This window comes from Abramis brama (genome assembly GCF_963993115.1).
Source record: "Abramis brama genome assembly, chromosome: 25".
Classification (NCBI taxonomy): domain Eukaryota; kingdom Metazoa; phylum Chordata; class Actinopteri; order Cypriniformes; family Leuciscidae; genus Abramis; species Abramis brama.
In genome coordinates this window covers 8675440-8689289 of record NC_139987.1, presented here as the reverse complement: position 1 = coordinate 8689289, position 13850 = coordinate 8675440, and the positions used below count along the sequence as shown (strand labels likewise).

The following is a 13850-nucleotide window of genomic DNA, read 5'->3' as shown; positions in this document are numbered from 1 at the left end:
AACTGCACATTTTAATTATTTAATTCACGGTGAATTCAGTGAAAACCCGAACATATAAATATATTAATTTGCACAGCATTAACAAAATCAGAGAAAGACTTAATAATTACATATTAAATCAAGATATAGCCAGTCTTAGCAAAAATACAATAAAAATAATTAAAATAACATAAAACTTAGAATGGTTTTATCAGAAATTACAAGTTATTATTACGTTATTATGAATTTGTGCTAAAGAGTTTCTCTCTGACGAAAGTGCGTGGACGAATCACAAAGTGTCTTCTGCGCGTGCGTGTGTGTTTAAAAGTTGGCGCGATCTGACTAAGTTACATCACATCCCTTTCAGAAATACTAAACAACCCCATAAAGATCCATAGGACAGGTAAATATCATTAGTTGTTTTGTATTTTCTTTCTTAACTGATAAAGTTGCCGATGTATCCCCAACTATGTCTTTAGATTGAGAACAATACAAAACGAGACTGTTTTATTTTTGTAATATTTAATTTACACTGATGAAGAAGTGTTTGTGGGGCATGATTTATGTCTGTAACAAATAATTTAGACTGAGGGAGTAACGTTACTGTTAAACGGTGTTAATGTGGGCAATGCGGTCTGTCAGTCACTAGATTTGTTGTCGTCCTGTGGCTGTAACGTTAGCGTTCATAGCGCGAAATGCTTCAAGTCACGTCATATATGAGTTCATTCATTCATTCATACAAATAAAAATAAAAGAGGAAGAACGAATGATAAAGCCTTCCATGAAAGCTTTAAAATGTGTTAACATTTCGGCCTAAATATAATTTTAATTGTGTTACATGTCGTGTAATTCTACAGGGTTGATGCTAAGCGGTGTGTTAATGTGGTCTGAGTGTGTGTTTGCTGGGTTATTGGTGTTTTAGAGTGGTGGATGTTGCTAATGTGTTCTAGGTGGTTGCTAGGCCGTTGCTACGAATATCTGGCTTGTTCTTAGGGTGTTGTTAGGCGGTTGCTAGGTAGAGGAGTTACAGTCCTAAGCATGGTCTGTCTTTGAATATATGCTCTTGTTGACCTCTAATCTTTTTATCTCCCTTTTAAAGAAATGAATCACTGTGAGCTTGAAGAAGTAACACAACATATTAACAACAAAATTTCCATGATCAAAAGACTGCTGGAGCTTCGAGCTGTTGGTAAGATGGATTTATTGTACCTGTTACTATTTTTTTTTATTCACGAAAAAAACATAATTGGTTTTCATTTAGCTAAAAAACAAAAAGTATTACTAATTAAAGAGATGGTTCACCCAAAACATTAAAATTGTCATCATTTACTCACCCTCAAAGATGTCTTTCTTCTGTTGAACACAAATATAGATATTTTAAAGAATGTTGGTAATCAGACAGTTGATGGACCCCATTGAATTCCATAGGGGGGAAAAAAATCCATTGAGATCAATGGGGCCCGTCAACTGTCTGGTTACCAACATTCTTTAAAATATATTTCAGGTGCCGACATTTTCAGTGCACCACTTCCCATTAATCTGAAATAATGAATAAGTTTGTATTGTAACTTAACTTAAATTTTGTAATTTTTAAATTGTGTTCCTTGTTGGAGCTATGATTCGTTACGGTATGTCCTGTGTGAATTTTCTTTAGCAAAAGATCCAGACAAACGGGGAACTCTTCTCAAAATCGAGCAAGAAGTCGCTGCCATCAATGAGCTTCTTGATCGCTTTGAGAGATATGTGGGCCAGCAGAGAGACTTGCTGAAGCATTTGAAGGTGTAATTTTTTCATTAATATTTATTTTATTTTGCAGATATTCTCTGTAATTGTAAAATTTAGTGATGGGAGAAAACTTTTTTTTCAAAAGTGCATATGTTCAAAGCTACATTTTTACTTTTGTTCTCTTTTCTGAATCTTTTAATTATCTCGCCAATAGGATCTAGAAGGGTTTTTCCAGGAGGATGAACAGGATGCCCATCACCTCAAGAACAACACCCCTCCGCACATGCCCAAAAGAGGCCAACAAGCAGCTCCGCAAGGGTATTTCCTGTTTTATATCTCTCTATTTCCTAACTATCCGTCTGTGGGATGGTGCCTTATTCGGTTTGGTTCATCATTAGGAAACACCACAAAAATCTCAACAACATAAAGCCTCCGCCAGCTTCTGTTTGACTGAAACTGATGAGGTTTTTTTTGTCTTCAGTGGAGGACAGGTGGCGGTTCAGAGCAGGCAGACAGATGCGCCCCCCGCCCCACAGGATCAGGGGCCGCCCAGGAAACCTCAGCGCAACCAGATCAAAGAGATGGAGTTCATTACCGTCCCAGAGTTTGACAGCATACCACCGTGAGTCTTTCTACAACTGTCTAAACACACTCTGTGAGCAAATAATAGTAAACAATAGCTGTGTTCCAAAACCCAGTGAGCCGCCTAACTAGACAGCATAGTAGGCGGGATCCTGATGTGAAGGCTGTTTCGAAAGGTAGGCTACCTTCTTCTTTTTAACAGCATGCTACCACCAAACTCTATAGAGGGCAACAGTGGCCGTCCACGTTTTCAGCGACTTTGGTTCTGGAAGTCTTTCCCATAGGGATTTCTGAAAAGTCTTTGTTTAAGAGTTATAAGTTATGAGCCAAATCAACCAGCTATGAGGTGAATTACAACATTACAAACTTTGATTTGAAGCAAAAAATGCAACGGAATCAGACTGTACAGCTTTAATGAGGGAGAGAACTACAGTCCCATGAAGCATTGTGAATGACATATCAAATTAAAAAAAAGATTGCAAAAGATTATTGCATTTTTTTTTCTTTTCTTTTTTTCTAATATTTAGGTAGTTTGAGAACGTATGCAGAATGACTGAATTATGTCATTTGTGGCGCTAAAGTGTTCTTTTTGTGCAATTTTTTTTTTTTTACAATTCTTTGATTAGTAGAGATTTCTTTGCCGTATCATGGGTGTAGCGGCACAATAAAAACGAACCTAAACCGCTAAGGAACTGATTGAGGTCTTTCTATGACATGTCATGACTCATCATGACATCATCCTTGATACTTGAATCCTGAATTTTATTTTTCATCCACTGAAAACTTCTTGCAAGTTCTGACGATTCTTTAGAGTAAAACCATTTGGACATATTGTACAGTTAACAAAAAATGCGTGCTCCCACACACTCACCCCATTCTTCCCTGCCAACACACCCACAACAGGTGTTTTAACCCCATATAATTAACACTCCACTTATTGCCATAGTCACATGACATTCACTTTAAACATTTAGAGTATATGGCTTCTACAATGGGTAATGGTATTTTTTCCACTGTTAAAGGCTAATTGTTTAAACAAATATTAAGGGGATGGTTCACCCAAAAATGAAAATTCTGTCATTAATTACTCGCCCTCATGTCGTTCCAGACCAGTTAGACTTTCATTCATATTTGGAACACAAATAAAGATCTTTTTGATGAAATCTAAGAGATTTCTATCCCTCCATAGACAGCTACGCAACTAAAGAGATTGAGCGGATTAGTCTAAGTTTTCTGAAAAGACATGATCGCTTTATATGATGAACAGATTGAAGGGCGAGTAATTAATGACAGAATTTTCATTTTTGGGTGAACTATCCCTTTCAGAAATCGCATTTTAGACCATACATGGAGCGGCGATTGAGTGCGACCTCAATGCACATGTCTGTTCTCTCTGTATCATGTGAGTGATCTTTTATTATGTTTTTGTTAAGATGATTTAAGTGTCTTCTGACGTTTCAGTGTTGATAAGAAACTTTTGGAAGATGCTTGAAACCGCTAGTGTGGAGGGAGAGCGCCTTGAAACGAAAATGCAATTTTCGAATGTATCCGGATAATGTAGACATACCCTATGTAGGCAGTAAAAAGGAAGAGAGTTCACTGGGTTTTGGAACAAGCATGCCACGATTGACCAATCAGAGTCAAGTGTCCCAAAGAACAGTTGTTATGAGGTTTCTGTTTTGATTTGGCATCTTTCAAATGTTTGCTAAAGTTCGCATGCAGTTTATTGGAGTTTCTTCAACTTCACTTGTGCTGTCACAGGTACATGAAAGGCCGTGTGACGTACGACCAGCTGAACTCGGCGGTCCAAAGCATCAACACAGCTGTGACGTCAAAATATAAGATCCTCCATCAGTCAGTCAAAACCCTGAACAACGTGTCCCGCACGCTCCACCAGCGCTTTAAAGACCAAGAGACAAAGGACACCAAGGGTATCACAGTTTTATCTGTCTGTCTGTTCTGGAGCGGCTTATTTGACCTCATTTAGCTCTGCAGTCCATCTTGTATTAACAGTCTTGTCATATCAAGAATTGAGAGTCAACTGTTTGCTCCAAAAAACTATTAACGCCACGGAAGCATGAACTGGTATAAATGCTCTGATAACTAAGGTCATTTATCCTGGTCTGGTATTTAATAAGCTCTTATAGGCTGAAAGAGGTAATCCATCAAATCTTTTTGTGTCCCACAGGTCAGTTTTTCATCGTGGAGCAAGACATCCGAGAGTTCACCCAGCTGAAGCTGGACAAACGGTTTGTGGGCATGTTGAACATGTTACGCCACTGCCAGCGTCTGAAGGAGGTCCGAGGCGGTGGTCTCACACGCTACATCCTGCTCTAAGGGTCATGGACGCCCACATCTCCATCACATCGCTTTCAATGGAGTTTTAAAAGACACTGTGCACTAAAGGATATGTTTGTTTGAGAGCTGTTTGCCGTGGAATGAACTTCAGTATCCGAATTGTTTGCCAAATCATCCTTATGCACATTAATTACGTTTGTAGGCCTAAAACCTGACCGAGAGATGGATTTATGTGTAAAATACGTTCTGTTATTGCCTGAAGAAACTTTCACATTTTGTTCTACAATATCAATTATCCAGAACACAGTCAAACATCAAATGCTAAAACCGTTGTGTGCCCAATTTTGTTAATTCATGAATTCACATTTGAGGTATAACTTTGTGTAATTTATGTTGCAGTACAAAAACTCATTAGTTTGCTCAACAAACTTCTCTTCAATCAGTGTCAACAAGAGACTTAATTTACTCATAAATCCTGTTCTGAAAACCCATTAGAAATTCTCAGGAGCACCAAATTCTCTGGGGTCAACCTACAAATTGGCTTTGTGAGTACAGTTGATGATGTAGATGGGTCACTTTATCTGTGATGATGAAATTATAAATTGATTGCTGTATTATTTATATTGGTGGAAAGAAAAATATTGGAGCTCAAATAAAATTGCAGGAATGGTAACCTCATCTCAAATGTCAGTGTCTTTTAAAAAAACGGCGAGATTGCTGTATTGACATTTTAGTATTATTCATTTCTGAGACAAAAGAAGCGGCTTCAGTTAACAGTACCTGAGGGACGGGTGAAGATGAGTCTGAGTTCTCAACTTTACTCCGTTTTCTCACCAAAAACTCAACCAAGCATGAAAAGTTACACATCAACAGTAAGTTAGACATTTTTTGTTCTTGCTTTGTCATCGTCATTGCTTTGCTTGCTTTGTCATTGTCATTGGCTTAGGAAGACATCAAGACTACATGTAGAGTACGCTGCACTTGCACATACAATGACGGATGCTTTAAGACAACTGGTACGCTAACTGTTAAATTACATGATGGTTTGGTTGTCCAGTTTTCACAAAAATCTTTCATTTTTTTGCAGGCAAGAAGTCCCGTGCTCGTTGCAGCCATTTTCATAGCAGGAATAGGAGGGACCTTCCAGTATGGCTTCCATATCTCTGTCCTGAACTCGCCATCAATTGTAAGTACCTGCTTGTTTGGTTATAAAGTGTCTTAGGGTGATTTACTGTCTCTTTTGAGCTGCAAATAGGGGGGTTGGAGGGAATCAGTATTAATCACATGCATTTCTCCTGCTGTCTTGAGATGGGACATTCCCAAAGGATCAAAAAATCAATACTTATCAGAGCTTATGAGTACAATAAAATGAAATGAATGGCATAATCAACTGAGGCTTGTGCTTACATTGCAAGTTTATTAAAGAGCTGGTGAACAGCACCTGTCAGCAGCGTTATGGCCACTCTCTTGAACCGTGGGAGCTGACCCTCATCTGGTCCTTCATTGTGTCCATATACTGCATCGGAGGACTGGCCGGAACCCTGTATGCTGGACATCTGGCAGGAGTGTATGGAAGGTACTGGAAGTGCAGTCAGGTCATCTGATGCTGAATGAAGTTACTTATTGGGGATAGTTCACCGTAAAATATAATATATTTTAGTGTTTTGTCCATATAATGAAAGTTAATGGGGTTCAATGTGGTTTTGCATGATATGGAAAACATTCAGAAGTTTGGGGTCAGTATGATTTAATTTAGAATTAAGTCTCTTTTATATATATATATATATATATATATAAAATCAGGGGTTCCCACGGGTCCTTAAAAGTTTGTGAATCGAAAAAAAAAAAATCAAGGCCCGGGAAAGTTCTTGAAAATAAACAAACATAGATACGGTTCCTTGAAAGTGCTTGAATTTATTTTGTGCAAGAAGTTTTCTGGGAAAAAAAATCCATTCCATATTATTCTCTCCGGTCCGCTAATGTGTTATTTCGCCAACACTTTGTGTCCTATGCATACTAGCTTACTTGATTTACGTTAGTTATGCATTTACACGTTACGTTAAGTGTTTCCCGCGTGAGGTACTTTGTGTTATAGACATGATGTCTATGCTTTGTGTTGTATGTTGCCATGACGTTCACGCGCGCACAAAACTACTAGGATGGTACCTCAGCATTTCACAGACACACCGTGAAACATTGCAAAAATAGGCTGAAACCGCTGAAATGTGATGCCTGGAAAAAGTTTCAAGATATTTGGCACAACAAAGAATATTACAAAGAATTTTTCTTTTTCTTCTCGTACGTTATTAGACAGATTAATTCATAAAAAGTGCTAAATTATTTAAATAAAAATGGGACAAATAATTACATAATAATGTAGTCATAATTTTAGTAAATAAATGCTTAATGCACGCCACACCAACATATGCTGAAGAGTAATGTAGAAATAAATAAAATAATCAAATGTAAAATAATAATGTGTTCTGTTGCAAGTTCACATACTTGATGTCATGTTTTCTCATGGTTTATTGTTGAGCTGTCAAGTTGAAATAATCAGTTCCTAGACCTTGACACATTTTTATTTTATTTAATATTTTGATTATTATGATTATTTTTTATAGGATGTACAGAATATTCTTCAGTTTTATGCAAAACTATGATCAGATCTGTCATATGGCCAAAAATAAATGAAAATATATATTTTTTGCATATAGTTGTTTGACTGATGAAAACTATAACAATGAATCTTACAAAGTAACACGATGTAACCTTGCTCTCACTTGAAATGTGTCCCCACATTAAATCCTTGAATTTGAGGGTATTGGACCTGCAAAGTCCTTGAAAGGTCCTTGAATTTGAAGTTAACCAAGGTGTGGGAACCCTGTCACTGTCACTTATGATCAATTTAATCCATCCTTGCTGAATAAGTTATTAATTTCTTTAACTAACAAAAAAAACCTTTTGAACACTAGTGTAAACTTGGCTGATTTTCAGGATCCTAACATGGATCCATCCACAGCCCATTATTCTGTATTTTAAGAAGCAACTTTTGTATCAAACATTCTTAGCATATGAATAAATGACCAAATGGGAGCAATTCAATAAGCAACATGGGCTTTTAATTCCAGAATTGTCCTGAAATAATGCTAACATAAAGCCACATATATTTCTTTAAGCCAGTCTCTCCTAGATGAAGCCTCCTCAGGTCATGTTCTGTTCCTGTAAACCAGCTGGCAGAGCAAATCATTTCAAATTTAATATTTCATTTTAATATTTCTTAAAGGGATAGTCCACCCAAAAATTAAAATGTTATCATCATTTAGTCAACCTTATGTTGTTACAAACCTGGATACATTTTTTTTTCTTCCACAGAAAGAAAAAAGATGTTTAGTAGAATGTCCATGCTGCTCTTTTCCATACAATCAACAGTGACCAGGAGATTAACTGCTCCAGAAATGACTAAATGCACCATAAGAGTAGTCTATATATGACTTGTGCACTATATTGTTCATGTATGGCTTCGAAAAACTTGAAACATGGTGCATATAGACTACATTCATAATGTTTTTGGAGCCTTAACAGCCCCTGCTCATCATTCACTTTCATTAAATGGTAAAGAGCATGAACATCCTGCCAAACGTCTCTTTTTGTGTGTGACGAAAGAAAAAAAATCATACACATTAAACATTTTGCTGGACTGTAATACTTCTACCCCTTTGGAGTTCTTATTTAGTTTTATCTTTTAATAACTAAACATGAACATAGCCATAGAAGTTGGCATGGTGTTAAAAAAGGAAAGAAAAAAAAATCACATGGATTTGGAATGACATGAAAATGATTTTTATTTTTGGTAACCATTGCATTTTTGGTCAATTTTAATTTTTAACCCTTCACAGGAAGAGAACTCTGCTTTTGAACAATGTGGTGGCAATCTGTGGAGCTGTCCTGATGTTGCTGAGTAAAACCGCCCTCTCGTTTGAGATGATCATGGTGGCACGCGTCCTATACGGCGTCAACGCTGGTGCGTTGGAAAAATCTGTACATGTATTGTCTGGTTTGTGATGTGCTATGTTTCCATATAAACTACTTGGGTGATGTCTGCGCAGGTGTGAGTCTGACTGTCCACACCATGTATATATTGGAGTGCGCCCCCAAGAGGCTGCGTGGGATGGTTGGTGTGTCTGTGGCCTCTTTTGTCTCTTTGGGGAAGTTCTTCGGTCAGCTGCTTGGGATTAGGTGGGTCATTAACAGCAGGTTCATCTTCCTGTAGCATTTTCTGTTACTTTCGCTGTCCACGAGTTAATCAAATAAACACGTCTTCGTCATACATTTTGAAAGATTTGAACTTTTGAACGGTGTGTGTGTGTGTGTGTGTGTGTGTGTGTGTGTGTGTGTGTGTGTGTGTGTGTGTGTGTGTGTGTGTGTGTGTGTGTGTGTGTGTGTGTGTGTGTGTGTGTCAGCGAGGTGTTGGGCACTGAGGAGCGCTGGATCTGGCTGCTGGCCTTCAGTGGCGCGGCTGGGCTCCTGCAGATGTTAACTCTGCCCTTTCTCCCAGAGTCCCCGCGGTACCTCCTGCTGGAGAAGGCAGACAAACACGGCTGTGAGACGGGTCAGAACCACAGACTCCTTCTCTGACATTTACACATACACTACCGGTTAAATGTTAGATTTTAAAAATGTCTTTGAAATAAGTCTCTTAAGTTCACCAATTCTATAAAATACAGTAAAAAAACTGCAATATTGTGAAATATTACCATTTAAAATAACTTTGCTATTTTCAGCATCATTACTCTAGTCTTCAATGTCACATGATCCTTCAGAAATCATTTTGTTATGCCTATTTGCTGCTCGTAATTATTGTTCAATTTTTAATAGTGGTTCTTATAATGATCAGTTTTGAAAACTGTTTTTATATTTTTTTTTTGTGGAAACCACAATACTTTCAGGATTCTTTGATGAATTGAAAATTCAAAAGAACAGCGTATATCTGAAATAGAAATATTTCAAATAATTTTGTATATTTTATGTACTGATATTTTGTAACATTATACATTTCTTAACTGTCACTTTTTATCAAAGTATTAATTTATGTTTCTTTAATCTTACTTACCCCAAACTTATGAATAGTATATCAGGATTTCCACAATCATATTAAGCAACAAAAATTGTTTTCAACATTAATAATAATAAATGTTTTATGAGCAGCAAATTAGCATATTAGAATGATTTCTGAAGGATCATGTGACACTAGCTATGTTTCCATCCACCTATTTTATGCACGTTTTGGGATATCGCATAAACAACTCTGGATGGAAACGTCAAGATGTGCATAAATTCTAAAAATACGAGTTAATTAATTATGAAATAAAAGTCGGATAAACTTTTTATCCGATAAGAAAACATGCGCATAAACTCCGATGGAAACACAGATACCAAATAAATTCCTTGATGCGCATCAAAAAAAGTCATGATACTTTGCGATGGGACGGCATCGCTGGACTAACCAACGGAACGATCTCATTGCACAGAATCTGAAAATGTTGTTTTGGTCGTTCTGAAATGCTTGAGCAAAGTGCTTTATTTGAGTTATGATGCTGAAAATTCACCTTCGATCACAGAAATAAATGATATTTTAAAATATATTTGAATAGAATTATTCTAAATTGAAATAATATTTCACAATATTAAAATAAAATAGTATATTAAAATAAATGCAGCCCTGGTGAGACTTCTTTCAAAAACATTAAAAAATCTTACCAACCCCAAACTTTTAATCGGCCGGCAAACGCTTCCCAAGCCAAAGTGTGTCAAAACAGTATTTGTATCGCAACGCATCACGTTCTCTTAAATTTTACAGTGTGTATTCTGTCAAGTCGTTTGACAATGTTTGTTACGGCCCAGCTCTGCGCAGGCTGTGGGGGGCTAAAATGGACCCTGGACCAGAGATGGAGGAGATGTTGGCTGAACACACCACCCTGAAGGGAGTGAAGATCCAGGGGCTCACGGACCTCTTCCTCGACCACAACGTCCGCTGGCAGCTCCTCACCATCCTCGTCACGTTCGTCACTCTGCAGCTCTGCGGCATCAATGCTGTGAGTCACAGAAAAGACACGCAGCCGCCCGCACCTGCTCAGTCCAAAAATGATTGAATGGAGAATTTGTCAAAACGCACAGCTTCATGCCACAGTCTGCTCAGGAAATAAACTTCACACAGCACAGAAAACACATTACGACAATTGTCTTCTTTTTAAAGAAAGCCACTGTAATTATTTTCATCATTCAGTTTCAAAGATGAGTAATAGAATTCGAAGGTATTGGTGTTCATATGGCCTGCGATTGATGTCTTTGCAGGTCTATCTCTATTCGTTTGATGTGTTTCAAGCTGCCGGTATTGCCAAGGAGAGCCTGCGCTATGCCGCCTTAGGGACAGGCCTGTGTGAAGTCTCCACCTCCATTGCCTGCGTGAGCCGCTCCTCACCACCTCAACCTCAAAACATGATGTGACCTGGTTTAAAGGAAGCTTCTGTTGGTTTTGTGTGGTTGTTTACTGTGCTATTTTTATCCAGGTGCTGATCATTGAGAGTACAGGGAAGAGAGTGCTTCTCTTTAGGGGTTACCTGTGCATGGCGGCCTCGCTTGCCCTGCTCACACTCACTCTTTACCTACAGGTTTGGTTATTTCTTTAATTATGCAATAGTGCAATTATATACATTGTGTGGTTAATTTTTGAATGAGACTACAAATGATAGTTTGTGTGTATGGCTAATAATTCAGTTATTAACAAGAAAAGCGCTGATTGTGCAGATTGTGTGATTGAAACGAGTCAGCATTTACTTAATCTCATTCTAAAAGCCATATGAGAAAGAGATGTTTGCAGAATATCCAGCTGCTCTTTTCATATAATGGTTAAAAATAATGTCAAAAATGACAAAAAGCATCATGAAAGTACTGGATAAGTAGTTCATATAACTCATATTACAGATTTGTGTGAGGAACAGACTGAAATTTAAGGCTGTTATTTACAGATTACCACCATATTTCAGGTTGCTCTTTTAAATTTAGTAAAAGTGAATGGGGACTGGAGCTGTCAATCTTCAGAATGACTAAAACGTATCATAAAAGTACAATAAATGTAGTTCAGATATAAGTTCAGATCAAAATGATTTCTGTGTGGAACAGACACAATTTAACTCATTCACAGAAAACCATATATCCACATATTTTGCATTTCATTGAAGAAAGAATGTCATAAGGGTTTTGAACAACAATTTTAAGTGGATTATTTCTTAAAGACAAATCAGGTAAAATAACAAATGAGGTACACATCAAAGAAAAACTAATTAATGAGTATGACTAACAAGGTACTGTTTATATTACATGAAACTATTCATGAGATTGTATATGTCTGGCTCTGTTAAAGGACTCTGTATCCTGGATGCCATATTGCAGCATGGTCCTCATTTTCGCCTACATTTTCTTCTTCTCTAGCGGGCCAGGTACATCCACACACTTTTCTGCCGTTCAGAGTGCATCTCAGACTCGTGTTTGTGGCTCTATTGTCTCAAAAATACTCTTGTGAATTCTCTCTTCCACAGCCGGGGTGACCGCACCACTTCCTGGTGAGATTTTCACACAGTCTTATAAACCTCCGGCGTTCATGGTGGCTTGCATCCTCAACTGGGTCGGGCTCTTCCTAGTGGGCATGTTGTTTCCTCTTATAGTGGTGAGATGGTCCGCCTCAATCATTTTGTGACTCATTTTTTGCTTAGAATTTACACGTTACATCATTTTAAAACATTTTTCAAATGTAATCTCACATGAGATGAACACTCATATTAGTAGCCTTATTAAAAACTTTTTTATTTTACATGGAGTGGGTCTCCTTATGGAGGCTGCCATTTTTAGATCACATGACCAGTTTAATACTACTCAACTTTATTTGGTTACTACTCTTGTTACCTTTCACTTGAAGAATAAATTAACTATGGCTTAATGTGAACAGCGCATTTCATCAGTGGAATCTGAAACTGAAAGGTGCTTTTACATACACCCACACCACTAGGTGTCAGTAAAAGTGTAAGATGACATAAACCAAAAAATATGAAGTACACTTTTGAAAACATGCCTATTTGCACTGTTAGTTTTTTTTTCTTAACTAATGTTTTTCTACATTGCAGGAGCATTTGGATTATTTTTGCTTCCTCGTATTTTTTGTGTTCTGCTTCTTCTCTGGTGTTTTTGTGTGGTTCCACGTTCCGGAGACAAAGAATAAAACTGTTCTGGAGATCTCCGAAGACTTTAAGAGAATGCACCAGAAACGCAGAGACTCACTACAGTCCAAACTGAGCTCAATACACATCAACAACATACAAACTGCCATATCTACCAAGCTTTAGCTTTCTACCATGTAGCCAATTCAGAAGCTGACCAATAAAAAGTTCTCTTACACCCAATATTCATTTCTTGTTTTGATGGCTGATGACTAGACATCTAGAGTGTTAAACTGTAAGCCACATCCCATTTGTTAACTCAGAATCTAATTTTAATTAGAGGCAAGCTGAATGTTGAATCAATATATTTGTACTTTGTCACGCCGAGAGACACCAATTCAGGTTTGGCCTGAAACAGTTGTTGTGATGCAATGACTTTATTGACATTGTTCCTTGTATGGTTCAGTAGTGATTAGTAAGGCTTGAGTATCAGTCCTAAGAGGTGTGTGCCTCTTACCACACCATAAAACTTTCAAATTAAAAATTGGACTCCACCAAAATGACTGTATAATGTGTCATCTCTCACAAAAATCATCCATACTAATGAGGCGTACCCAAAATAGTCAGAAAATTGCTTTAATGTCTGTTTGATAATTAAATATACAATTTATTTAAATTACATATTCTCTAAAACCATCACATTTGTTACTAAAAAAAAATGAACATATGAGATTTAAAATGTTCTAAATTTAAAAGTGGGTCAAAGGTCTGGTTCACCCATAAAAACCAGAAGGAATTTTGCTTCTGTATAACACAAAATAAGATATTGTATTTTTAATGACTTCATTATGGGCATTAATCAGTTAAAACTTTTTTTTTTTTTAACGTGAATCAACACTTGTTTTCGTTAATTGAAAAAAGGCTAAAATAAAATGTAAATATTGGTTGAAAAATTTAAGTAGGCAACTAAAATAAACTGAAATAAAAATAAAGCTAAATAAAAAGATATCAATGAACCAGTACAATTGTCTAGAGCACATTACAAAATTACTCAAA

At 37.0% G+C, this 13850-nt stretch overlaps 2 protein-coding genes across 2 annotated transcripts; both read left to right on the top strand.

Annotated features, from left to right (window-relative positions):
* The first annotated feature begins 288 nt into the window (after positions 1–288).
* Positions 289–5262, top strand: ska1 (spindle and kinetochore associated complex subunit 1). The gene is made up of 7 exons (XM_084105234.1): positions 289–382; positions 1079–1168; positions 1634–1758; positions 1919–2022; positions 2186–2326; positions 4048–4217; positions 4475–5262. Exons 2-7 carry the CDS (start codon positions 1081–1083, stop codon positions 4621–4623), a joined length of 777 nt encoding a protein of 258 aa, XP_083961360.1. The 5' UTR covers positions 289–382; positions 1079–1080; the 3' UTR covers positions 4624–5262.
* A 62-nt stretch (positions 5263–5324) lies between these two features.
* On the top strand, positions 5325–13051 carry LOC311076808 (solute carrier family 2, facilitated glucose transporter member 11). The gene is made up of 12 exons (XM_084105233.1): positions 5325–5456; positions 5672–5770; positions 6000–6160; positions 8481–8605; positions 8691–8820; positions 9045–9193; positions 10486–10676; positions 10936–11046; positions 11151–11252; positions 12005–12080; positions 12180–12307; positions 12762–13051. The coding sequence occupies exons 1-12, from the start codon at positions 5382–5384 to the stop codon at positions 12978–12980; spliced, it is 1566 nt and encodes a 521-aa protein (XP_083961359.1). The 5' UTR covers positions 5325–5381; the 3' UTR covers positions 12981–13051.
* The last annotated feature ends 799 nt before the right edge of the window (positions 13052–13850 follow it).